The following is a 26298-nucleotide window of genomic DNA, read 5'->3' as shown; positions in this document are numbered from 1 at the left end:
AACTGCCCCTTTGATCACTAAAAGGACACTGCAATTCACCCTCAAATTTGTGTTCAAGGAATTCTGTTGCAACAGCATATTCAATGCTTCTCTGACTACAGAGTGGTAGCTTAGCTTAGCTTGATGCTTTGGCTTCGCTAGATCTCAGCAGGGGGTCGGCAGTGAGATCATCCTTGTAAGAATCTCTTCAACGCAGTCGGGCCCGATAAGAGCTGCAGCGTAGCGTGAATCAGGCTATTCTGTGGCAGCAGAAGCTCCAGCGCCTTTTGCAAGTCTGCATCAGAGGAGCTGGTCCCTGTGTGCTCCAGATCGCTCTGATTAGCTCGCTGATGGATAGTCCGGCGCCTGGCTCTGTCAGCAGGGAGCTTCACGTCATCACCCACTCCCGTTCACCCCTCCCTGCCCCCCGGGAAAGGCCAAACTATCTTATCTCTTCACCATCCCAATCCACCAGAGGACAGCGGCAGCAGCAAGTCCTGTGTCTGACAATGAGCCCATTTCCTTGCAACTAACTAATTTTGGTCCATCAGTAGCCCTGCCTCCTCATGTGTCTATTTAGGAAAGAGAAAGTACAAGAGTAGTTGAATCAGTAAACATTTCCATGGCATTTTTTTTAAAACGTTTACGTGAGTAAGAGGATGTGTGACATGCTGAATGGTAGCTAAGGCAAGTCAAGCTGTCGAACCAGTGCTGATTGGGTCAATAAGGGAGAATGGTTGCAGGAATGAAGCACCGTGCTCATCATACAAGTAAAAAAAAATAAAACATGGGAGCCTTGTTACAGGAAGAGATAATGAGGAAGATACTGCACATGCTGTTGATGGTTCTGACAACCCATCCATCCATCCATTTTCTTGACCGCACAAGGGTCGCGGGGGGTGCTGGCGCCTATCTCAGCTGGCTCTGGGCAGTAGGCGGGGTACACCCTGGACTGGTTGCCAGCCAATCGCAGGGCACACAGAGACGAACAACCATCCACACTCACACGCACATCTAGGGACAATTCGGACCCCCCAATTAACCTGCCATGCATGTCTTTGGAATGTGGGAGGAGCCTGGAGTACCCGGAGAAGACCCACACGGGCACGGGGAGAACATGCAAACTCCACCCAGGAAGGCCGGCGCCTGGGCTCGAACCGGAGTCCTCAGAACTGGGAGGCGGACGTGCTGGTTCTGACACACTGATAAGGGATTTGGAATGAGGTTAAGTTTGATTTACAGCATACTATGTGTTAGAGGTATACATCCATCCATCCATTTTCTTAACCGTTTATTCCTCAAAACTTAGTAGGCCAACACCCCTGACATTTCTGCAGCACCTAGCAACAAAAGTGAGTACACCCCTGAGTGAAAATGGCCAAATTGAGCATAGTTTGTCATTTTCCCTACGCAGAGTGACTCGTTGCAACGTTTCAGGTGTGAATAGGGAGCAGGTGTGTTAAATCTGGTATTACAGCTGGCCATACTGTTTCTGAAAGTTCAAAATGGCACCTCATGGCAAAGAACTCTCTGAAGATCTGGGAAAAATAGCAACTTTTGCTCTACATCAAGAAGACCGAGGCTATAAAAAGATTTTTAACACCCCCCAAATGAGCTTCAGTGGTCAAAACTATCTAGCATCCAAATGTTTTATTTGGAAATTGTATGAGTCCTGACACCAAGGCTGCAGAAGTTGAAAGGTTGGGGGTAAGCCTGTTAGTACCAACCAGACCAAATTGGGCTGCGTTGCCGTCATCCCATAAGGAAGCCACTTCTCAAGATGATGCATAAGAAAGCCCGCAAACAATTTGCTGAAGACAGGCAGACAAAGTACAGGGATTACTGGAATCAAGTCCTGTGGTCTGATGAGACCAAGATAAACTTATTTCATTCAGATACCGCCAAGCGTGCGTGGCGTCAACCAGGTGAGGAGTACAAAAACAATTGTGTCTTGCCTACTGTCAAGCGTGGTATTTGGTAGTGTCATGGTCTGGGGCTCCATGAGTGCTGCCGGCTTTGGGCAACTACAGTTCATTTAGTGTACCATGAATGTCAACATGGGCAGCACGGTGGATGACCGGTTAGCACGTCCGCCTCCCAGTTCTGAGGACTCCGGTTCGAGTCCAGGCTCCGGCCATTCCTGGGTGGAGTTTGCATGTTCTCCCCGTGCCTGCGTGGGTCTTCTCCGGGTACTCCGGTCTCCTCCCACGTTCCAAAGACATGCATGGCAGGTTAATTGGGCGCTCTGAATTTTCCCTAGGTGTGCTTGTGAGTGTGGATGGTTGTTCGTCTCTGTGTGCCCTGCGATTGGCTGGCAACCGGTCCAGGGTGTCCCCCGCCTACTGCCCAGAGTCAGCTGAGATAAGCGCCAGCGCCCCCCGCGACCCTTGTGAGGAATAAGCGGTCAAGAAAATGGATGGATGGATGGATGTCAACATGTACTGTGACATACTGAAGCAGAGCGTGATCCTCTCCCTCTGGAAACTGGGCCACGGGGAAGCGTTCCAACATGATAATGATCCCAAAATACACTTCCAAGCATGTTCAAGTCATTAGAGTTTCCATTTGTTGGCCTGTGATGAGTGTTTCGGCAAAAGTACATTGATTTGAGTTGATTTGGTCATCCGAAGGCTAATGTCATTACGAATAGCGAATGCAGATATTCGGTAACAGTAAAGGTTACTATCTGTATGAATGGGGAGAAAGAAAATACTCTATACACTTTTTTACTTCTTGGAAACTACCAATGCCAGCTACATGAGCAAAATCTTTGGAATATAATTCAACCGAGCTAAAGTACAGGGAGGGAGTTGAAAATATGGTTCTAATAACCTCATCTGGACCCAATACACATCTTTTGACATCTCTGCATTACAGCATAAGAGTACTGTAGTTGTTGGTTGCCGTTAATCCCCAAAACCTTATGTGCTTTTTTGCGGTGCAGTTTTTCGCTGCTACATACTCCATATACAATATAACATAGTACCTTTTTTTTTTTTTTTTTTTTTACACAATCATCACCCAAAACTGAACATTTTGTGTAAATGCTGAATTTTTAACACAGCTGTTGTATTGGATGTAATTCCATTGCGCGAGTATAGCCGATGTCGTGTATGCGTAGAGTGATAGCGGACCACCTACACGCCCATCTCGGTCTCTCAGACACCCACAAAATATTAGTCCTCATAACATGTTGTATTTGAGCTCTCACCAACCCACACAACCCACCAGTGCTCCTTTCGGCTACTCTGGCTGTTATCGGTATCGGCACACAGGGACCTTCTGTTGCTCCCTCAAGCCTGTTCCAACAACACAAAAATCAACAGTTTAAAGGAGCACAAGCATGAGGCCCCAGCCATTTGAAGGGAGAGATGAGTAAACAAGGGTTCATTTTAGACACGGGGCACTTGTCATATTAGCATCCAGGGGACAGGAACCAGCTTTTATAGCCTCTGTCAAATGCGTGGGCAGCTCATAACCCACCGTCATCCCCCTGCAGAAGTCACAGGATCGCTTCATACACATGCATAGACGCGGAAGATTCATCATTTTCATCTTGCCTATGCCTTAAAGCTGCTCAGTGCAGGAAATTCAATTTTGAATCGTTACTGCTACATGTGGCCGAAAAGTGAAAATACAAACTCCCTTCTTCATGTACACAATGTGTGCATGACGTCACATACAAACCTGAATCTAGTCTAAAAAATGTTGGTCATAGGCTTGCAGGAGTAACCATTGTGAATAGCTAAGGTGTTAATTAATTTGCTAATTACGGTAGATGTTTGAGTCACTGGTAAGTTAAGATGATGCGCATTTGGATGTTTTAATATTAATAGATATGATAGCGTTTTAATATTATAATAGATATGAGACACGATACCTATAGCTTACTATATTGTATAGTTCCTCTACATGCAAAAACTATGCACATTGGTGTTAGATTATTTATTATTATTATTATTATTATTATTATTATTATTATTATTATTATTATTATTATTATTATTATTATTATTAATTCAATCTCTGGTGTAATAACCTTATTTATTGATTGATTGATTGATTGAATTATTTTTTATTTTATTATCTGTTCTCATTGCTGCTGGACATGTAAATTTCCCAGAGGGACCCATCCTAAAGGGATCAATAAAGTCAAGTCTAAGTCTAAGTCTAGATTAGGCCTGGTTAACTCATTCATTCCCAGCCATTTTCAGTGAAGCAATCTCCTTCGTGTCTGGCTGTTTTACTGGATTTTGACTGATTTTGCAAGGCCCACAGAATATTGTGTACTATTATTAAAAAAAACAAAAAATAAATGATTTTCTTCTTTCATCAGGCAAAAAATATATATATATATATTTGTATCCGGTTCCGTTTTGCAGCAATTAGCATTAGAATATAGCTAAATTTCATCATTATTCACAAATCTGTTTAAAACGGTGGGGAAAACAGCTTGTTGCAACATGGCCCTGGTTGATCTCTTATACTCTGCTGCCACCTGCTAGCCGTTTTTGTAATAACTACCATCGCTTTAACCTGACCTCTTCAGGTCAGAGGCTGCATCAAAGCCTTATGTATGCCCTAGCATAAAAAACAAACTATAATACATTTTTGGGACCAGGGCAATATTTAAACGTTTAGAACGTTTTTATATGTTTTGCGGAGCAAATGAGTTGATAATTAAATAGGTGACTTGAGCCAGGCCATTGTGTTGCTGCGACCTGTCATCCTGGCTCGGCATCTTCCTATTTATCTGTACTCTGGCACACATATCTAGTTGAATCCAGTTAAGACTATCAGCTCACACATTGTCACATGGGCTAGTATAAGAATCGAAACCATTGTGGACAAATTAGACCTTCTTCCGAATGAAGAGAAAAAGGCTCCGCAGCTATCAAGTAAATAGTTCGACTGAGAGTTGTTATTGTATAATATTGCAGGCATTAAAGTTAGGAACGGGGAACAAGTTCTCCCAGAACTTCCAGAATTGGTGTCATGACCCAGATCTGGGCCTAAAGCTAATGTTTGTTATCTGTAATCCAATTAACTCATTTGCTCCCAATAACGTATAAATACGTTTTTTTAATGTTTTAAGTGTCCCAAAGACGTATTTATACGGGGTTTTTTTGTTTTTGTTTTTTATGCTAGAGCATACAGAAGGCTTTGATGCAGCCTCTCAACTGCAAAGAACGGTTGCAGAAATGGTAGTTATTACACAAACGGCCAGCAGGTGGCAGCAGAGCAAAGGAGATCAACCAGGGCCATCTAGAAAAAAAGCTCAATTACTTACAATTTTCAATAGATTTGTGAAAACTGATGAAACTTAGCTCTCTTCTAATGCAAATTGCTGCAAAACGGAAACAGAAACATACTTTTTTTCCTGATGAAAGAAGAGATTTTAATCTTTCTTTTGATAGGTTCCATGCTTTTATAGCAATCGAACACAATATTCTGTGGGTCTTGCAAAATCAGTCAAAATCCAGTAAAACAGCCGGCAGCGAACGGGATTGCTTCTGTGAAAATGGCTGGGAGTGAATGAGTTAACCAAAAAAAGCAAAAAGGTGAAGTTTACTCTGGAAAGATCGCTAGCAAACATATACTGTAAACAAACATGAACACATTCACACCTGTGGACAGTTCAGTCTGCAATGAACTTTGTATTTTTTTGTGAATGTGGGAGGAAGTCAGAGTACCCACGTAATCACAAAGAGAACTTACAAAACTCCCTTGCCTTCCGAAATGCTTCTCCGTTTTGCTTTTTAACAGCACAAAAAGTAAATATTTTTAAAAGTGTTCCTTCTGTGCATAATCTAATTGCCCGGATGGAACCCAAATAACATCTGCACTGTAAATCCACCCACTCGCTGCCCTTGAGCGAATGAACTTGCTGCTTGCGTTGGTTCATCTGATTTCACTATTAAATTAAAGACCCCTTTTCAACGCAGCATGACTGGAATATGATGATATCCCTCCCCTGAAATACTAGAAACATGAAAGAAGCATAAACAATTGTGACTGGCGTGGCCAAATGAAGACCAGCTGAGAGCCTGTAAGGAACGTTCCCTACAAATGAAATCCCACGGCCAATTAAAAGTGCCGTGGGCTCGCTGTAGTAATGGTCTGCAAATCACTGGATAAGTGGCAGTCACATCTGATTTCCAATGTCATTCCAGCCACATGTGGAGCTCAGCTGGAGCCAGGACAACGGGGCGAGGGGCCTCTGTCACCCCCCTGAAATGGATGACATAAGTCACAGTTGTTTTTCCAAGGAGTCTATCAATCACACAGATGGAGAGTGAACATGAGAAAACAATAACTCAGGCATACGTGTTCATGTCACGTGTGTTTTCCAGATGAAAATTCTGGATGCATGATGTCCCTATAGTGGAGTTGTGACACTTCTTACAGTACCGTGTTTTTCGGATTATACGTCGCTCCGAATTGTAAGTCGAACCAGCCAAAAAATGCACAATTAAGAAGGAAAAAACATATATAACTCGCACTGGAGTATAAGTCAGATTTTTGGGGGAAATTTATTTGGTAAAATCCAACACCGAAAACATAAAAGTCATCTTGAAAGGCAATTTAAAATAAAAATAAAAGAGAGAGCAACAGGCTGAATAAGCGTACGGTATACTAACGTTACATGACTGACATGCCTGGTAATGTCAGTAACGACGTAACATATTAAGAGTTTGTAGCGAGCAGTGACGGGAGTCGGAGGCGGAGTGTTGAAGCACGGAGCCAAAGGCTGGCGTTTTATTGACATCAGCTTCTGAGGTCTTAACAGCAACTCCCCACTCAGATAGAAGCTAACTGTCACGCCGCCACCTGCGTGACAGGCCTTTATTGTCATAGTCATGTTTCCTGTTTTATTTTGATAGTCCTGACTCCACTCTCACCCCAGGTCACTTACCCTTCCTGCAGCCTCACTGATTACCGGTCCACGCCCATGATCACTACCACCTGTTCCTAATCAACCCGGACATAAAAGCCACCTGAATTCTCTCCTCGTTGCCGAAGTGTCACACACAGTTAGTGCATGGAAGCGTCCCACAGTCCTCGAGTCCTTGTTCCTGTTGCCTTGTTGTTTTGCCTTGCTTTTGTGCCTTGTCTTGTTTTTGTGCCTTTTCCTCCAGTGGAGCGCCTTTTGTTACCCCTTTTGCCTTGTGCCTGTTTTTTCCTCCCTAGTGGAGCGCTTTTTGTTCTCCACCTTTTTGATTCCCCCTTTCTCCTCTCAGTGTGAGAGGAGACTGCTGCTGCCCGGCAATAAAACCTGTTGCCTCTGTGGCCTACCTTATCCTGCATCTGGGTCCTACCTCCTCTCGTCGTGACAGTACACTTCGGCCAGCATGGACCCAGCGGGAGTGTCCAACTTGGAGACCTGGCAGAGGCTTGAAGACATCGCCCGAGTCATTGCAGAGATAAAAGAGTTGATGGCTTTGGACCGTGGCGACTGGGGTGAAGGGTCGGACTGGCCTCAGAACCCCGAACCTCGTCTGCTGCAGCCTCTCGCCCCTGAACCTCGTCTGCTGGAGCCTCTCGCTCCTGAACCTCGTCTGCTGGAGCCTCTCGCTCCTGAACCTCGTCTGCTGGAGCCTCTCGCTCCTGAACCTCGTCTGCTGGAGCCTCTCGCTCCTGAACCTCGTCTGCTGGAGCCTCTCGCTCCTGAACCTTGTCTGCTGGAGCCTCTCGCTCCTGAACCTCGTCTGCTGGAGCCTCTCGCTCCTGAACCTCGTCTGCTGCAGCCTCTCGCTCCTGAACCTCGTCTGCTGCAGCCTCTCGCCCCTGAACCTTGTCTGCTGCAGCCTCTCGCCCCTGACCCTCGTCTGCTGCAGCTTCTCGCCCCTGAACCTCGTCTGCTGCAACCTCTCGCCCCTGAACCTCGTCTGCTGCAGCCTCTCGCTCCTGAACCTCGTCGGCTGCCGCCTCTCGCCTCGGAGCCTCGCCGGGCGCCGCCCAGGGTCCCGGAGCCTCGCCGGGCGCCGCCCAGGGTCCCGGAGCCTCGCCGGGCGCCGCCCAGGGTCCCGGAGCCTCGCCGGGCGCCGCCCAAAGTCCGGGAGCCTCGCCGGGCGCCGCCCAAAGTCCGGGAGCCTCGCCGGGCGCCGCCCAAAGTCCGGGAGCCTCGCCGGGCGCCGCCCAAAGTCCGGGAGCCTCGCCGGGCGCCGCCCAAAGTCCGGGAGCCTCGCCGGGCGCCGCCCAAAGTCCGGGAGCCTCGCCGGGCGCCGCCCAAAGTCCCGGAGCCTCGCCGGGCGCCGCCCAAAGTCCCGGAACCTCGCCGGGCGCCGCCCAAAGTCCCGGAACCTCGCCGGGCGCCGCCCAAAGTCCCGGAACCTCGCCGGGCGCCGCCCAAAGTCCCGGAACCTCGCCGGGCGCCGCCCAAAGTCCCGGAACCTCGCCGGGCGCCGCCCAAAGTCCCGGAACCTCGCCGGGCGCCGCCCAAAGTCCCGGAACCTCGCCGGGCGCCGCCCAAAGTCCCGGAACCTCGCCGGGCGCCGCCCAAAGTCCCGGAACCTCGCCGGGCGCCGCCCAAAGTCCCGGAACCTCGCCGGGCGCCGCCCAAAGTTCCGGAACCTCGCCGGGCGCCGCCCAAAGTTCCGGAACCTCGCCAGGCGTCGCTCAAAGTCCCGGCGGCGCAAGCCCTGCGGCTGCCTTCACCTCTCGTTGGGCGTCGAGGACGCCCTCCTGACTGGCCCCGCTGGGACTCTCTCGTCGGGCTTCGCGGACGCCCTCCTGAACTGCTTTTTGTCTGTACGGATGGGTGGGCCGTGTTCCCACCTCCGTGCCCCCTTCCGCCCGCCCTTGTTTTTGGACTCTTTGGGTCGGATGGCCGTCAGGAGCCGGCCATTGAGGGGGGGGTACTGTCACGCCGCCACCTGCGTGACAGGCCTTTATTGTCATAGTCATGTTTCCTGTTTTATTTTGATAGTCCTGACTCCACTCTCACCCCAGGTCACTTACCCTTCCTGCAGCCTCACTGATTACCGGTCCACGCCCATGATCACTACCACCTGTTCCTAATCAACCCGGACATAAAAGCCACCTGAATTCTCTCCTCGTTGCCGAAGTGTCACACACAGTTAGTGCATGGAAGCGTCCCACAGTCCTCGAGTCCTTGTTCCTGTTGCCTTGTTGTTTTGCCTTGCTTTTGTGCCTTGTCTTGTTTTTGTGCCTTTTCCTCCAGTGGAGCGCCTTTTGTTACCCCTTTTGCCTTGTGCCTGTTTTTTCCTCCCTAGTGGAGCGCTTTTTGTTCTCCACCTTTTTGATTCCCCCTTTCTCCTCTCAGTGTGAGAGGAGACTGCTGCTGCCCGGCAATAAAACCTGTTGCCTCTGTGGCCTACCTTATCCTGCATCTGGGTCCTACCTCCTCTCGTCGTGACACTAACAGGCTAACTCCCCTTTTCCACATTAAAAAACCTTCCCACCCGGAACTCTCCCTTCGTCCCAACGTTCCGTGGGTGAATTATGTTCCCTTCACTACAAGTTATTCATATAACTCTAGCATAAAGAACATACTAACAAGTTAACCAAACTATCAGTTTCACTCCAAATCACTAAATCCAATGAAATCTTCATCCTCGGTGTCACTTTTAAACAACTCCCCCAACTCGGGAGGTAGACGATGCGCCGCTTCCTCTTCTACCGGCAATGATGAACTTATCAAGACAGGCCTAGAGCGCCCTCTTGCGGTTTAGTATGAAAATAACATGTGAAATGATATAATAACATGTTAATTTCACACATAAGTCGCACCAGAGTATAAGTCGCACCCCCGGCCAAACGATGAAAAAAACTAGGGCTGGGTATTGCCGCCAACCTCACGATATGATACGTATCACGATACAGGGGCCACGATACGATACGTATCGCGATACATATGTATCCCAAATAAGACTTTTTTTTTTTAAACAAAATATAGGAAAATAGGTATACTGAGACACATGCCATTGTTAAGTTTATCAATAAATAAATGTTGATATTCTTCCTCTGCTTTCATTTTTCTTAGCAAGACACAGTGTCCAATCACTGGTGAGCTATTTTCTTAGCATTAATTGAAGGCAATTAACTTCAAAGACGCTGCTGGTTTTTATTTTTTAGGTACAATGCAAGTTTGCAAAGGCAAACGTGAACTGCCTATTTAAAGTTAACGAGCAATATCGATTCTGACGCCTGCGTATCGATACGAGTATTGTAATGAGGCCCGCAACGATATATTGCCGTATCGATTTTTTGAGCACACCCCTACTTCTTACGGTATATGACTATTACAGTCCTCCCCATACATTTTCTCTGAGGTAAAGTATTAGTATTAGCTAGCGATCCAAGATGGCGGAATCTTCTGCGCATGCGCGTCACCGATAGCATCTTGACAGCGAGACCTGTTGCGGCTCAATATTGATCCATATATAAGGCGCACTGGATTATGGTCAGCTTTTGAAAAAATTGAAGGCTTTTAGTGCGCCTTATAGTGAATGAATATATAAAAGTCACCGACCTTCAACTTGTCCCATATAATGAGTTGTTTCTCACAGCACTTTTTTTTAGTTATATACAGTATTAGTCAATACATTATCATTTTGCCATCAAAAGTCATCCTAATATTAACCCTGTTAGAGTTATTTTGTCATTTGGGGGTATGATAAAAGCCAAATAGCATCAAAGTTGCCATGTCACGATAAGGGCAATATTGTGATATCGTGATATTAAAGCTTCCACAATATCGTCGTCGTCATGGTCACAATATTTAAAAGGAACACATTTGTTAAAAAAGTCAGGTTGATTTCCATTTGTGCAGTTCTAGCACCCTCTAGTGGCTACTTTATTAGTGCAATTTAACTTTCAGTAGGGATGTTTTGGCCTTCTATGTTTAAAATCTATGCTAATTGTCAGATGAAGGGGAACCTAATTTACTTGTGAAGCGATCAATGTGTGCTAGTAAGTGCCTCAATATTGCTATTAGCGATTGTAGGTGGTTTATATGCATTGCTGTTATGCACAAAAGTACAATATTGTGGTTTTTTTTGTTTTTTTTTTGTTTTTTTTAGTATGAGCTCTCTTTTTTACAATATTGTGATCTATTTTAAATATCGCCAACGCCCCCACAATATCGTGATAATTATCGTATCATGACCTTCATATCGTGATAATATCGTGTTGTGATGTTTGGATATCGTTACATCCCTAATATTAAAATAGCTCAGCTGAAAGATTATTAATTCTGTCGGTTGTCAATTTCCAATTTTCTTCTAAATTACATCCGTAGTAACGACAAGACATAATTATCAACCAATCATCAGGGATTCTGGTCTGATTTCTAAAGACGGACCCGACTGATACGTGTTTACAACTTTGAAGCATGCTACCAAGTCCCACAAATGATTGGTCTCAAGATCAAATTTCAAATATTTCTGAAGTTGCTGCGCTCACTTGGTCAAATTGCTGTTGAAGCTCCTCCAATTTTCATCTCATATTTTCCTGACGTTCAGGAATTAGGTCAGTAGTTATCACTTGTCATGTCTTTGTCAGCTTTGTTGAAACGAACATCTTTCCAGGGGCATAAACTAAGGAAAACAAAATGTTCTACTTTATGTCAAAGGAAAGAGAAGAATATCATTTTATTAGAGAAATGGGCAAGTTTTGATATACTTTCCGCTATGTGAGAAATGGTTTCGTTCAATTCTTTTAATATAAAGGTCAGACTTCACAGGGATAAACAGCTTTGAAATACCGTCTCTTGGGAAGCCGTACTGCTCCTAAGCGGCTTTGGCACTGTTCTGCTCTGTGAACGGCCACGCGACCAGATCACTGAGCGACTTCTTGCAGAGACGAACCTACGCCGTCATTTGAACTCTTAACTCATTTGCTCCCAATAACGTATAAATACGTTTTGTTTTTTTTAAATGTTTTAAGTGTCCCAAAGACGTATTTATAGGTTTGTTTGTTTTTGTTTTTTTATGCTAGAGCAAACATAAGGCTTTGATGCAGCCTCTCAACTGCAAAGAACGGTTGCTGAAATGATAGTTATTACACAAACGGCCAGCAGGTGGCAGCAGAGCAAAGAAGATCAACCAGGGCCATGTAGAAAAAAAGCTCACTTATAATTTTAATTAGATTTGTGAAAACTGATGATACTTAGCTCTCTTCTAATGCTAATTGCTGCAAAACGGAAACAGATAGAAACATACTTTTTTTTCCTGATGAAAGAAGAGACTTTAATCTTTCTTTTGATAGGTTCCATGCTTTAATAGCAATTGAACACAATATTCTGTGGGCCTTGCAAAATCAGTCAAAATTCAGTAAAACAGCCGGGAGCGAACGGGATTGCGAAATGTGAAAATGGCCGGGAGTGAATGAGTTAAAGAACCGTACCGCGTTCGGGGGAATGGCGAACGAGACCCTCTTTAAAGCAGCCGAATCCGAATGCGCTACTCGAGCAAAGCACTTTGTTTTATCGTTGCGTGATTTTTCCCATGAATATCATTTTGGAGTTTTTGCTCCTGGGGAGTGAATGGGAGCGTGAATCTCCAGAGCCACTTGGATAAGAATACTCCATGCAACACTGCATTTTGCTAAATAACCAATGTTTGATGGACACAAACGTTTCGCTGTATGATCCCTCTGGGCGTGAGGGGAATAAATTAGCATTCCAATTGTGCTGAAGAAAGAGGGAAAAGAAAAACGCGGCTTTTGCAAACAACACATTACGCTAACTAAATCGATCCAATTGCAAAGAACTGCACAAACTATAATTTGTCTTCTGCAACCGCATCTTTTACGTGTAGATTCCCTACACAGTAAATTCCGTAGAGTTAAGTTTTACTCTGAAAAAGACTATATTCTAAATTTTACACTGGAAGAGAGTAAACTATATATAATTTTTTTTAAATTACAATGAGAGATCATGCAAGGGTTTGGGAACAATGGGAGATGGCCACTCTATCACTTGAGCTATGCCATGCCTACTGTTGAATAAAACAGCTACAAAAGGAGACCAATCATGGTCGGAGGTATGAGAATTCCACCAGACGCCAGCGATATACTGACACACAATAGAACCGGTACGGCTCAGACGGTTGATTGGTCATCTCCCAAACTTAAGGTTCTGTGATCGTTCCTCAATCCTTGAGGGATTTAAAAATATATATATTTTTTAAAATATTTAATATTATAAAGTTTACTCTCAGTTAGACTGGGACCAAATATAGTCTTTTTAGAATAAGATTTACTGTGTAGAGTATAGGAGTGTGACGATATATCGATACCGCGATAAATCATGATACGTTGTCACTCGATAGATTATTGATATGCTTACGCAAGTATCGCGATGTTTGCAGTTAATATTCAGCCACTGTAACGGTTCCATTGTTCATGACTTATTCAGCAATTGCTTGGTGGGCCACTACGGGGAGCGCCTCATAAGAGTGGCGGGGAAATGGACGCGAAGAAGAATCATGAGCTCAGTTTTTTTTTTTTTTTTTTTTTTAATTATATACATTATTTTTATTTATTATTTTTTGATATTTTTATATATGAGAAACTACAATTGGCTGGCAACCAGTTCAGGGTGTATGCCACCTACTGCCCAAAGCCGGCTGAGATAGGCTCCAGCACCCCCCGCGACCCTTGTGAGGAATAAGCGGTCAGGAAGATGGATGGATGGATTATTATTATTATTATTTTATGATTAGTTTTATCGTAGATTATCGAGGATTTATTACCTGAGCAATATATTGACGATCGCGGTATCGTCATATCGTGAGATAATCGTTATCGCGATCCTTGTATCGCATATTGTATCGTATCGTGAGGTAGGGCTGCACAATATATCGAAAAAATATCGATATCACAATATTGGCCCTTGCAATATGCATATCGCAAAGGCATGCAATAAGTTTTATATGGAATTTTATGCTTTTTATATGAATTTGACCAGTCAGATGCTAACTAAAATGTGCATCGCCATTCAATAGTTGAAAATTATCAAGACTTAATTACAATTAATTAACTAAGATTACATTAAGGTTGCTTATTTTGCCGCATGAAAAATGTTTTTCTTTCATTAGGTAATAAAAATGTAATTTCTTTTGGTACATGTTAAATATCGCAATAAAATCGATATCGCTATGTTCAGCAAGTATATCACATATCGCATATTTTTCCAATATCGTGCACCCCTATCGTGAGGTAACCAGAGGTTCCCACCCCTAGTAGAGTCTGACTTATTGAATTGTTCGGTATACATATCCAGGATTCACCGACCCTCGCCTTAAACGCGCCGTGCGTCTCTGCAGGTGTCCCGTCCAGCCCACGGAACGTCATATCCATCGTGAATGAGACGTCAGTCATCCTGGAGTGGCATTCCCCACGAGAGACGGGCGGCCGGGGCGACGTGGTCTACAACATCTTGTGCAAGAAGTGCCAGGCCGACCGGCGCGCCTGCTCCCACTGCGACGACAACGTGGAATTCGTCCCTCGTCAGCTGGGTCTGACCGAGACCAGGGTGTTCATCAGCAACCTGCTGGCGCACACCCTGTACAGCTTCGAGATACAGGCTGTCAACGGCGTCAGCAATAAGAGCCCCTATCCGTCGCAGCACGTGTCTATCGACATCACCACCAACCAGGCTGGTAAGTGATGAGCGATGAATATAGGCGTCATTAGCCTCAAGTCATTATTTGTCTCATATTTGTCATTATTTGTCTCATTTCCTTTTTTGTTGTTGTTGTTGTATACTGAGTGTTAGGGATGTAACAATATCCAAACATCACGATACGATATTATCACGATATGAAGTTCACCATACAATAATTATCACGATATTGTGGGAGTGTTGGCGATATTTAAAAAAGATCACAATATTGTAAAAAAAAAAAAACAGCTCATACTAAAAAAATAATATTGTGCTTTTGTACATAACAGCAACGCATATAAACCACCTACAATCTCTAATAACAACAGTGAAGCTCTTGCTAATGCCAGCACACATTGATCACTTCACAAGCAAACTAGGTTCCTCTTCACTAGGCAACTAGGCCCATGTCACCCTCTTGTGTAATTTCTGATGCATTTCATTGGCTAAGAGACCAAGAATTGGTCAAATCAAAGCAAAAAACGTTGCGTCCGCTCTCCCGGTTTCAAAGGTAGAAGAGCGCACCCGGCCTTAATGGATTAAATAAAAACAATGGAATTGATCTTGCCATCCCAAAACCTTTGTAGGAGACTGTAGCTTAACTGTAAGTCTTAACACATTCATTGCCAGACCAGCAAAAAAAATTGACGTCTTTTTCCGTCAATGGCGGTGAATGAGTTAATTGCGAGGCTTGAAGCAAAATGCAAGCTGGCTCTAAACCAACATCCAATCTAAGCTCGCTCACTTGCCCGAATCAAAACGAAGGACTGGAAATATGATATTCCGACCAGTTCTGTGACAGGCGCCATCGTTCCTTCCTTTTTTCTTTTTTTTTTTCCCAGAGCCAACCAATGATAGTGATAGTCCATTTGCATTTTTCACAAGGCATTCAAGTTGCTCTTGCTATTTAACATTTAGAAAGGCTGTCTTTTTCTTTTTCTCGCTTTGAGGCTGACATCTGCAAGGCGCCGGCTGACAATCAATCCTCTTTGTTGTTTTCCTTGGGTCTTTGCTTAATGAGACTTTGTTTTGAGCACAGTGAGTCTCCACTTCTGCTGTCACCGAATGGCTCCATACCACTCAAAACCTGTTGGAAAATCCCCTTCCATCATAATCCAATTGTTTCCACTGTTTTACGCCAAACGTCAGTTTTAGTCTGTGACATGTTTTAAGTTAGACATCCGTGCGGGTTTGTTGTTTGCACGTGATGGCCTTTGAAAGGAAAAGGCATCCGGAAACGAGCGACTTTGGTGCCGTTGTGACATAGGATCATGACTTTGTGGTTTCTACACTCCCACCTAGCTCATGAGTGACGACAACAGCACACCGGCGTCTCAAACTTTACACAATAAGTAGTAGATACATATATACATACACGTGTGTGTATATGCATGTGTACGTATATATGTATCAACTACTTATTGTGTAATGGACGTTAAGGGGTCGGACACTTGATAAGTTTATATTTCGTCCTACTCCTTTTCGAACATGTGTAAATGTGTAGCTAATGACTGGATGAATTATTGCAAAACTGTTATTTTTGTTGCTCTAATGTTGTGTTTGTTGCTTTATCTGTCTTGTGTATTTTTTCCTTTTTTTCTATATGTATTCTTATAATTACTTTGTTTTTATACATGTTTGAAATAAATTTAATAATAAAAATAAATAAATAAATAAAAAATAAAAAACTTGCCGTCAACTTCAAATCTCCGAGTACCTGAGGAGTAAACGGCTTCATTGTATTTTTGGAGAACCGGAATTGTGATTTTGGCTTTCACACACATTATGAGGGATGTTCGATACCACTTTTTTTCAGACCGATACCGATACTCAGACCCTCAGTACTCACCGATACCGATACCAACTGCCAATACCAGTAGTACATTTTGACAAATAAAAAAATAAAAAATCACTAAAAGATATTTTTAAACAAATATATTTCCTTTAATTTTGACAAAAAAACTGCACAGTAACTCTTCAATAGTCTTAACGCTCAAAATAAAACACAAAAATGCTCTTTTAGTTTAAGATTCACAATTTTGAAGTATTTCCAAACCGGTGAAGTTTTTGTGAAAAACTGCTGCAAGCTAGCGCCACTTACAGGCAAGGAGGACTCACTTAACGTCTTCCCCCTCTGCCATTGCTCGCTTGTACTCGTCTGTGTCACGAGTACTCGAGTACTTGAAAAAAGGCTGGTATCGGCCCGATACCGATACCTGGTATCGGTACTCGCCCATCCCTACACATTACAATAGCTTTTCCGGGTTTTCATTGACATACCTACACATCCACACAGATTGTTGCGGCGTCTGCGAGGTTACGCAGCATCACCATGTTTTGAATTTAATTGAACTGTAAAGTTCTGGGTGGGAACTTCCACTGGTTCTTGTATCTTAATGCTCACGATATTATACTAACAGTAATAACCAGACGGCTGCATTTTCTCAGTTGAACTGTTTACTGGATGCCAGAAAGATCGAGTACACAGCTGCGGAGCCCTCTTCTATTAGTATGCGGAAGAGGAACTGATCTATTCAGAATCGTCCCTGCACTTATACTGTCTAGGCCGCCCGCCCACATGGGCGAACGGCTCTGCCTCCCCATGTGAGAATGTGTGGCCTGATGGCTTTAACTGTTTTTTTACTGGATACGTTTGTCAGAATGCAGACAGATAGAAAGGCGCCAAGCAAGGACAAATAACAGCGACACAACGGCCTAGCTCAAGTCATCTGTCTAGTCATGAAGAGCCCTAATCTAACAGAACGCTCGTATGAGACTGCAAGCTGTTATTGGTCAGGGATTGTATTTTTTTTTTTTTTACCTGGTCCGTGTCAACAGACATGTGGGAGCTATGCGGTTCAAGTTTACGCTTGTGTCACGGATGGTCAGGTTTATCTGTGGTCAATAGTTTTGTCTGCTAGCCTGGAGGAGGTTGTACCTGTGCTGGAGCTTCAGCCAACCAGTGAAATTGACCTTCAGCCTATATTTCTCTGGTTGTGCGTGGTGCAAGAATCTTTATTTTTCACGCTCCTGTAGGTCTTAAACACGCACTCGAAACGCAAGGTCAGGACTAAGAATAAAGGCCAGAAATCGATAAGGCTTTCGTGGTAACGTGGAGTCGCAATGAGGTGAAAGATGAGACGTCGTTGACGTATGAGGTGATGTAAAAACTTGCGTATTTGCCTTTGAAGTTGCCCGGTGACGCGTCTGTGTCACATTGGCGCACACGTCATCAATGTCCATTAAAACTGCATGTCACACTTCCATTCTTTTGTCAGGAGCAATAAAAAATTGATTAGAACAGCTGCAACCACAAAGAACTGTTCTCGGACAGCTTAGACACCAGAAACATGGGGCAAAATCTATTATACCTTTTCATAGCCTGGACATACTGTATGTGCACACAGTAAATTCTGTAGAGTAAATTACTCTAAACTGAGTATTTGGTCCAACTCAAAATAGAGTGAAATTTACACTTGGAAAAAAAAAAGAGTAAAATATTCAAGGTAAATTTTACTCAAAGTATTTTTCGTGTGTATGAGACAATTTTCCTATTACATGGAGAAAAAAAAGCTATTCAAGATTTTTTACTCAAAAATTCAAAGTAAATTTTGAAAGGAGAGATTTTGGCTAAATTGTACTAGTTTATTAAAAAAAAAAAAAAAGATGGCGCAAAGGTTGAGCAACAAACTCACAACGTTCAGTTTGGGTGACTGCCACTCTACCATCTGAGCTATGCCACTCCTACTGTTTGCTTTTATCCAAGAGGAGACCAAAAACGACGAGGTACGAAAATTCCTGACACACAGCATAGCATAGCTGCACGGCTCAGGGAGTAGATTTTACTGTCTCCCACCCAGAAATTGTGAGTTAGTTCCTCAACCCTTGAGTCACTTTTTTTTTGTTTTATTTTACTCTCTCCCAAGTGTAAATTTTACTCTACTTACTACTTAGAGTGGGACCAAATACACTTAGTTTAGAGTAGTGTTATTCTGATACCGTTTTTTGGCCCCCGATACCAATACCCAGCTTTGCAGTATCGGCCGATTACCATACCGATACTTAAGTTTTTTAGTTTTTTTTTCCTCAACATGAAAAAGCTGTCCTGCTATTGGTTCAGAGCATTCAAGGGCCAATAGGATGTTCCCTTTTTTCTAGTGTTGTTCCGATACAGTTTTTTGGCCACCGATACCGATTCCCAGCTTTGGAGTATCGGCTGATACCGATACCTTACCGATACTTACGTTTTTTTTCCCCTCAACATGAAAAAGCTGTCCTGCTATTGGTTCAGAGCATTCAAGGGCCAATAGGATGTTCCCTTTTTTCTAGTGTTGTTCCGATACAGTTTTTTGGCCACCGATACCGATACCCAGCTTTGGAGTATCGGCTGATACCGATACCATACCGATACTTAAATTGTTTTTTTTTCCTCAACATGAAAAAGCTGTCCTGCTATTGGTTCAGAGCATTCAAGGGCCAATAGGATATCTTAGATCGGCATGCAGTGAACATGTTACATACCAGTGAATGTCGTGCACCAGCAAGACACACGATGCTGCATCCAAAGTCGTATATTAGCGTTGGAATTAATGGTATCGGCATGTTACTTGTGAGTACTCACCGATACCGATACCACTGTTTTAATGCAGCCTCTGCCGATACCAGTATTGGTATCGGAACAACACTAGTTTAGAGTAAAATATGTACAATTACTACACATTACAGTAGCTTTTTACAGGTCAAACATTTAATGGTTAATTTAGCCCCTACCTTGTTGATAACCCAAAGAACAAATATTGTTAAAAAAAAAATTCCTCTGCATTCTTCTGGCGATCAGACATTTTTCGTAGCATAAGAAAAAGCCAGTGGGATCCAATCCGCAGCAGCATCAGTGTAACCACCAGCACAGCAAGCAGGTATACGTCTTCAACATCTTCAACTTCCAACGTGGTCAGACACAATGGCCTCCATTTAGCCCAGGGATCTTCAGCATATCCGGACATGCGAGTTCCACTTGGACATGAACGCTGAGCAGGTCCAGGTCTCATCGTAGAAAAGATTTTGTCAAATGATGGCTTCATAGTATCTTTGCAGTCTCTGTATTCTATTTCATTTTTTTTCAGGTTTCCAGCCAACATATTTTTCTGTGGCAACCCGCAATTTATATGATGTCAGGTCATAAAACGTGCGGTGAAATATGAATAGTGTTATTTTGATTAAAGACTCGAGGTCTGTGGAAAAGAGAAAAAAAAATGTATGACTGATGTAAAGGGGTCATTTACAGTATATGATTTAAAAACTCATTCACTGCCAGCCATTTTAGAAAATTTCAAAAAAATTTAATACCCATGTGATATTACGTTCAATAATTATATATAAACCGAATCTACCAAATGACAAAATACACTCCCTACTTTTTGTCTCGTCCCGTTCTTTTATAATTGACAGTAGAAAAATGTAGGTATGCCAAAATACAGCCATTTCTCCCATGGAATCTGAAACTGGGTTTATTTCATATAAAATGGGGCAATGATGTCATCTACCGGTGGTTGGGCATCAGTAAAGTTGTTTCCAAGTTTGATATTTACTGTGGAGCATAGTTAGATTAGCCCCCGTTTATCCCCGCTCTAAAAAATACAATTGACAAGTATACTTATCAAAGGCAGTGAATGAGTTAAAAAGAGATGAGTATAGGACAGGGGTCAACAACCTTACAGGGGTCAAAAACCTTGCATGGGTCAACAACCAAATTCCCGCCATTGTTGATATTTTCAAAGTAACTTCTACAAAATTCCTGGGAAATCACAATGACTTATCACCGCGGACATCACGTTGGTGAACAGTGGTATTAGGATTCATAAACATACTTGCCTTATATTTACGTCACGTGTTGCTATGTTTGTCTTGGGCAGCACATGCGGTTGAATGAGGTCCTAAATCACAGTATCGATCAGACCATCTTTCCCAGACACACGCTGGAATTGAGGGCGAATTCGTTGGCCTCTGCGGCCATTCACACTCTATCCCTTAAACACCCTTCTCACCTGTGTGATTAATTCCTATTCCCTTCCCCTGCCATCTTCCTTTTTTCCTTCCACGTGCGCTCATATTTCTAACTGATGTGACCTCGTTACTGGTTGCATCACACGGCGATTTCTCATGACCAGAAAACGCAGAGTATAAACCCAGACTGATGATTTGTCGCCATCAATAATCAACCTAATAAAGTTTATTTTTGCTGTATAGTGGGAAGGTCATTTGATAATGATTATGATTAGGATTATTATGACAGTTTTATTTCAAGGATAACTTCCGTGGTAGTAAAAGTCGATGCTCTTCGGCGGAGGATGAACACTGAAAATTCATGCCCTCAGGCAGTCACAATACAAATATATAATCTTGCAAATTAATCTGGCATAGATTTAATCTGGTAAAGCAACAACAACGACAACAAAATAGAATCCTTTGTCGATCATGTGGAATTGGTTGCTAATCATACCCTTAAGGTGACTCAAGTATAATTCAGTGAGGCCACAAAAAGGCGACACGGCGAGACACTGTGCTTGCAGAGAATTCAGATTCTTATATCCTATAGACCCGGTAATACAAAAAGCAACAATTAATTGATCACGAGTTATCCAAATAGTTGATCAAGCAAATTGAGTAACTGCACACTCCCAAGTGAGTATTGTGGTTGACTGTTTGGCAGTGCAGCACACTTCCATATGCTGGAGTAGCGGGCCCATAATAGCAGTAGGTGCGTTTCCATGAACCTTTTTCGCAAAAATAAAAGCGATATTGTACTATTTCGATAAAGCACAATTTCGAATTGTCGGTGTTTCCATTGAAGAGAGTTTCGCTCCTGAGGCGCAATTCTCGGAATGTCCCGTCTCGCGAGACCTCGCTGTTCTGTAGGAGGTGCTCATGATGTTTACGGTAGACGGACGCACGGTGTAGTTATATTACTTAAAAAAATACTCACCCCTCATCGGGCGGTTTCGGGCATTTAGTGTTGTTGCAGTTCTGACACGAAAGCGAGTGGCACCGTACTTCCTACTTCCTGTAATCCTAAAATGTTGTTGTTCCCATGCAGAGGCTGGGTAAAAGGCGGGTTGCAAATTGTTTAAGGTTTCTGATGTTTTCTGCTAAATGAACCAGACATGGCAGGACAGGATTTCAAGCTCTCCTCTCCTTCAACTTCTCGAAGGAGACTCGCTCGATTACACCTCTCTCACTTTTGCGCTCATGACGTGCAGTAGCCGATACAAATCACTTCAGCATGTAAAACTAAAATACAAAACCGAAATTAATCATTCTTAAAACAAATAGTAATTGCAAGTTTAATAAAAATGCACATAAACAACGTGTTACAGTCCTTTCCTCCGTGACCGGACGGGTGTCACATGACTACTAATGCGCAAAAAGTGTTTCCATTACACTTTTGCGAAATACAGTGTTCCCTCGTTTTCCGCTGGGGTTAGGTTCCAAAAAATACTCGCAATAAATGAAATCCGCGAAGTAGTTAGCTTTATGTTTTACAACTCATAAATGTTTTAAGGCTCTAGAATCCCCGACCGCACAATTTATACACTTTTCTCATTGAGGCATTTACATGTTCTCACATTTCTCTCTTGTTCAAACATTGACAATGTTCAAACCTTCATAAATTTTATAAAATGGGTATATTACTGTAAAAAAAAATATGCAAAATTGCACGTAAAAAAAATCCGCGATACAGCGAGACCGCGAAAAGTGAACCGCGTTATCGCGAGGGAAGACTGTACTTCTTTTTCGATACGTCTCGAAAACCACCTCATGAGAGCGCAAAAACTTTTTTGCGATATTTGAGACTTTTTTCGCAAATCCGGTGTTCCCATTACCAGCTTACTATTGCGAAACATGCCTTTTGCGCAAAACTGAGGGTAATGGAAACGCACCTAGTGACAACGTTCATCTAATCACCTTCCATGTTTCTTTCTTTTTCCTAGCGCAAGGCTCTTTTCCAGATTGATTTATGAAAGAAATTCCTTTATGAAGCAAAGCATCTGCTGTGTCAGGTTCCAATTAAATGCCAAAAGTGGTTTCATTCCAACGAAACACATAACTGCAGGGAACGATTTCAGCTGACATGAGCCAAACGGAGAAAAGATTTGGATGCTTTGAATATTGGTCCTGCAAGATTGTGTATGGTCAACTTCCTCTTGTGTAACGGGAAACAATGCAATTACCTGGCAACAAAAGGCCATAAAGGGCAGGACGCGCGCGCTTGGCAGATTACACTTCATTACGGCAGCCAACCTCGATAATAGACATTGGCATTTCTTCGTCTCCATCTATCTGTCAAGCACGCTATTAACCTGTCAAAGCGCTACAGACCACCCTGGTAATGAGGCCTATTTTGGTCTCGTTTGCTTCTCTTCCCGCCAACCTCTGACTAATTCTTGAATCCTTCATCGTATTAACTATTATAACTATTAATTGTTTGATTTTCTGCGTCCTAGTATAGTATGGGGGCGGGAAATTATAAGCTTCATGCTTCTTCCTGCCAGCCCTTTTTCTTTTCGGTTATTACATGTTGAAATTGTTGGTTGAAATGTTTGATTGTCACAATGCTGTCCGAATGGAAAAAAATGAACAAATAAATCAATAAATCAATTTTCTTGCGTAATCCCTCTCAGCCATTGAGCCTCCGCCACAGTCTGAAATACAAAGAGAATTTTCCCTCCTGAACACAGTTTAAAAGTCTCTTCTGTTAAGTGGGGCAGACTCAATATTTCTCTGGACTTGCTGCTGCATCATCCTTGACCTACATTGTGAGCCAGCATCCCTCTGACCAAATATAGCTACAAACAATCCTTTATATGGCGCTCTTGTCTGAAGAGCTTTTCCAACACAATGTAAACACGACATCTTCCACCATCGTAAAGTTAAGTCCAAAAAAAAAAAGAAAAAAAATGACACGTTTGACTGGAATCCAAACAACCAGATTCATGGAAGTGTTCTGCACTCTATCCCGATTTGAAAATGAGGCCAGATTTTAAGTAGCCATTGGAGACACCATTCCTTATGTTGATTCTGTTTACATCCTATGTCTTCATTTGGTCTGTTTCTTCTCCCGCGCGTGCTTATGGATATTTTCAATCGTCCAGGTCGTTTCTTCCTCAGGGCATTGAATCGATCACAAATGGACTGTTCTGGTTGTCTTAGAGAGGTGAAACCTTCCCTCTCGCAGTTTTGGATCATCAGAGCTAGAATATCCAAGAGTTTCATCATATCACTGACATGCATACACAAACTAGTCAGGTTTCAAGCCAATTTTTTAAAGCAAATTTACTGAAAAAGCGCAAAATGGGCATGCAACTTATGCCCGTTTCCGACTGTTCTTCTTTTGCGAATATTGAGAGGGGACTCCACCGCTGTAGGTGGTGGTATACACCACAGAGATGTGATCCACCAGTAATATAAATGAAGAAGAAGAACAGGAAGTGACTGCGCCGTGCGATGACGTCGTATGAGTTTTCTTTTGTAATTCTTGATAAACCGTAGCGTTTCTTTGTTGCTTTAACAACCTGGCTCTCGCAAGATGAATTCTCGCAGTATTTGTGAGTTCACAAACTCCGGAGAATATATCTGATACCGCTCCCGTTGATTTCCGCCGATCTGAACCACTGATGGTCCGGACCAATCACAGAGGGATATTGTGTTTGGGGGCGGGACATGCAACTGTGACGAAACCAGGAAGTCAGTGCCGACGCCGGGGCTAACAAACAAACCTAACATGGACGAACGGACGCTGCAATTAATTTTCTTCATGCAGAATTACCGTAATTGCCGGACTATAAGCCGCGACTTTTTTCCCACGCTGCGGCTTATACAATGATGCGGCTTATATATGGATTTTTTTCTGAAGGGCGCCAGGGGCGCTCGAGCAGAAAAAGTAAGAGTGAGACAGGTGGAATATATGTGTTGAGGAAGACGCGTTTTGTGCATGACTAAAATGAGCATGAACAGACCCTCATCATGGAAAATACAAGAAGTTTCAGTCTCAGTGACTTTCACCGGTATGTTATTTTTTTTAAGCGGCCCTGTTAGCGCTGTGTTACTACCGTATTGCTGCTGTGTTTCTGCCGCGTCACAGGCACTGTTTGGAAAGAAAAGCTAAGGTATATTATCAATTAGACCTTTGAAAACTCTTTGTGTGTACCGTCTTTCTTTGTAAATATCTCATGTGTCAATGTGGGAACATGCGGCTTATAGTCAGGTGCGGCTTATGTATGGACAAAATGCTTTTTCCTTTAGAAATGTACTGGGTGCGGCTTATAATCAGGTGCGCCTTATAGTCCAGCAATTACAGTACTCAACGTTTCCTTGTTGAATGTTGAACAGCGAGAGGCGCTTCGTGCATTTCTAGCTGGTAAGATGTTCGTGCTTTTCCCCCATTCGGCAAGAACGAAGACAAAATTTTCACCCATTGGTTAAAACAAACGTGTACAATGCCGCATTGTCCAATCAGCTCGAATTATTGTACAGAATGTCCCGCCTTTCCCGACCAAATTACCGTGGAGAGGTACCAGATGGATATTGCGGAGAACACACTTGAGTGAAGCGCATATCTATCTGGTTGTTGCCAGGTTAATTCTTTCATTATTTCCAAAAATATTTCTGTTTTGTTATCCCCCAAAACATGCCTTACTTTATCGTCTGCCATTGCATTGTGGCTACAAACATACGTTTGACGTAATATCCGGTCAAAACGTGCGACGTGTATCCGGCCTTTTCAGCGGTTACTCGTTTCCATAGCCAAAATTCCGCATTTTACTTTTTTCGATATGCTTCAAAATCCAACCCCTCCAACCGTAAAAACTTTTTGGGGCAAATTTGGGCCCCTTTTTCGATTCAGTGTTATTTTCATATTACTTGAAAATTTGAATTAAAATGGGTGAATAGAAACCCGATGTTCAGGTTGTCCTGTTTTTAGGTGATTTTTGCCAAACATTTTGCCTTTTTCATACGATTATGTTGAAGTTGTGAATTTTACCGATTATTAACTCCCGATCAGTGTCCTTTTCTATCATATGTCACTAAACGATCACATTACCACATAAGTTACGGTTGGTCTGGTCCTCTGAGACCTCACATGACAGTTTCTCAACCAATATCTGACACAACAAAGGTTGGCACGTTTGCATGCTGAGCTCCTATTAGGACATGACTTAGTGTGGTGATCTGCCAGAATCACAAACCGCAGACCACAATTGTAACACAAAAACAACAACTGGGCTTGTCAGCGGAACACTAATAGGCCGAAGTGTTTTTTTTTTTGTTTTGTTTTTTTTTGGGGGGGGGGGGGTGGGGGTGGGGGGGTTGGGATTAGCTGAACAATTCTCATACTATTTTAACATAAGTAACTGAAGCTGAGTACGAACTTCAAGGCACAGCTTCATTTGATACATTTTTGAATATTTTCTCCAAATAACTAGTGTTGTTCCGATACCGTTTTTTGGCTCCCGATACCGATAACCAGCTTTGCAGTATCGTCCGATACCGATACCATACCGATACTTAAGGTTTTTTTTCCTCAACATGAAAAAGCTGTCCTGCCATTGGTTCAGAGCATTCAAGGACCAATAAGATATCTTAGATCGGCATGCAGTGAGCATGTCACATACCAGTGAATGTCGTGCATGAGC

At 43.1% G+C, this 26298-nt stretch overlaps 1 protein-coding gene across 2 annotated transcripts in view; it reads left to right on the top strand.

Moving 5' to 3' along the window:
- ephb1 (EPH receptor B1) overlaps nucleotides 1-26298 on the top strand; it is a 298219-nt gene that overhangs the window by 186717 nt on the left and 85204 nt on the right. For both annotated transcript variants that reach the window (XM_077515222.1, XM_077515216.1), the window contains exon 5: nucleotides 14271-14606. In XM_077515222.1, coding sequence (XP_077371348.1) covers nucleotides 14271-14606 — 336 coding nt within the window. The remainder of the gene's footprint in view (nucleotides 1-14270; nucleotides 14607-26298) is intronic.

This window comes from Festucalex cinctus, chromosome 1 (assembly GCF_051991245.1).
Source record: "Festucalex cinctus isolate MCC-2025b chromosome 1, RoL_Fcin_1.0, whole genome shotgun sequence".
Lineage (NCBI taxonomy): Eukaryota > Metazoa > Chordata > Actinopteri > Syngnathiformes > Syngnathidae > Festucalex > Festucalex cinctus.
Note: the sequence above shows the minus strand (reverse complement) of the source record. Positions and strands in the feature narration are given on the sequence as shown.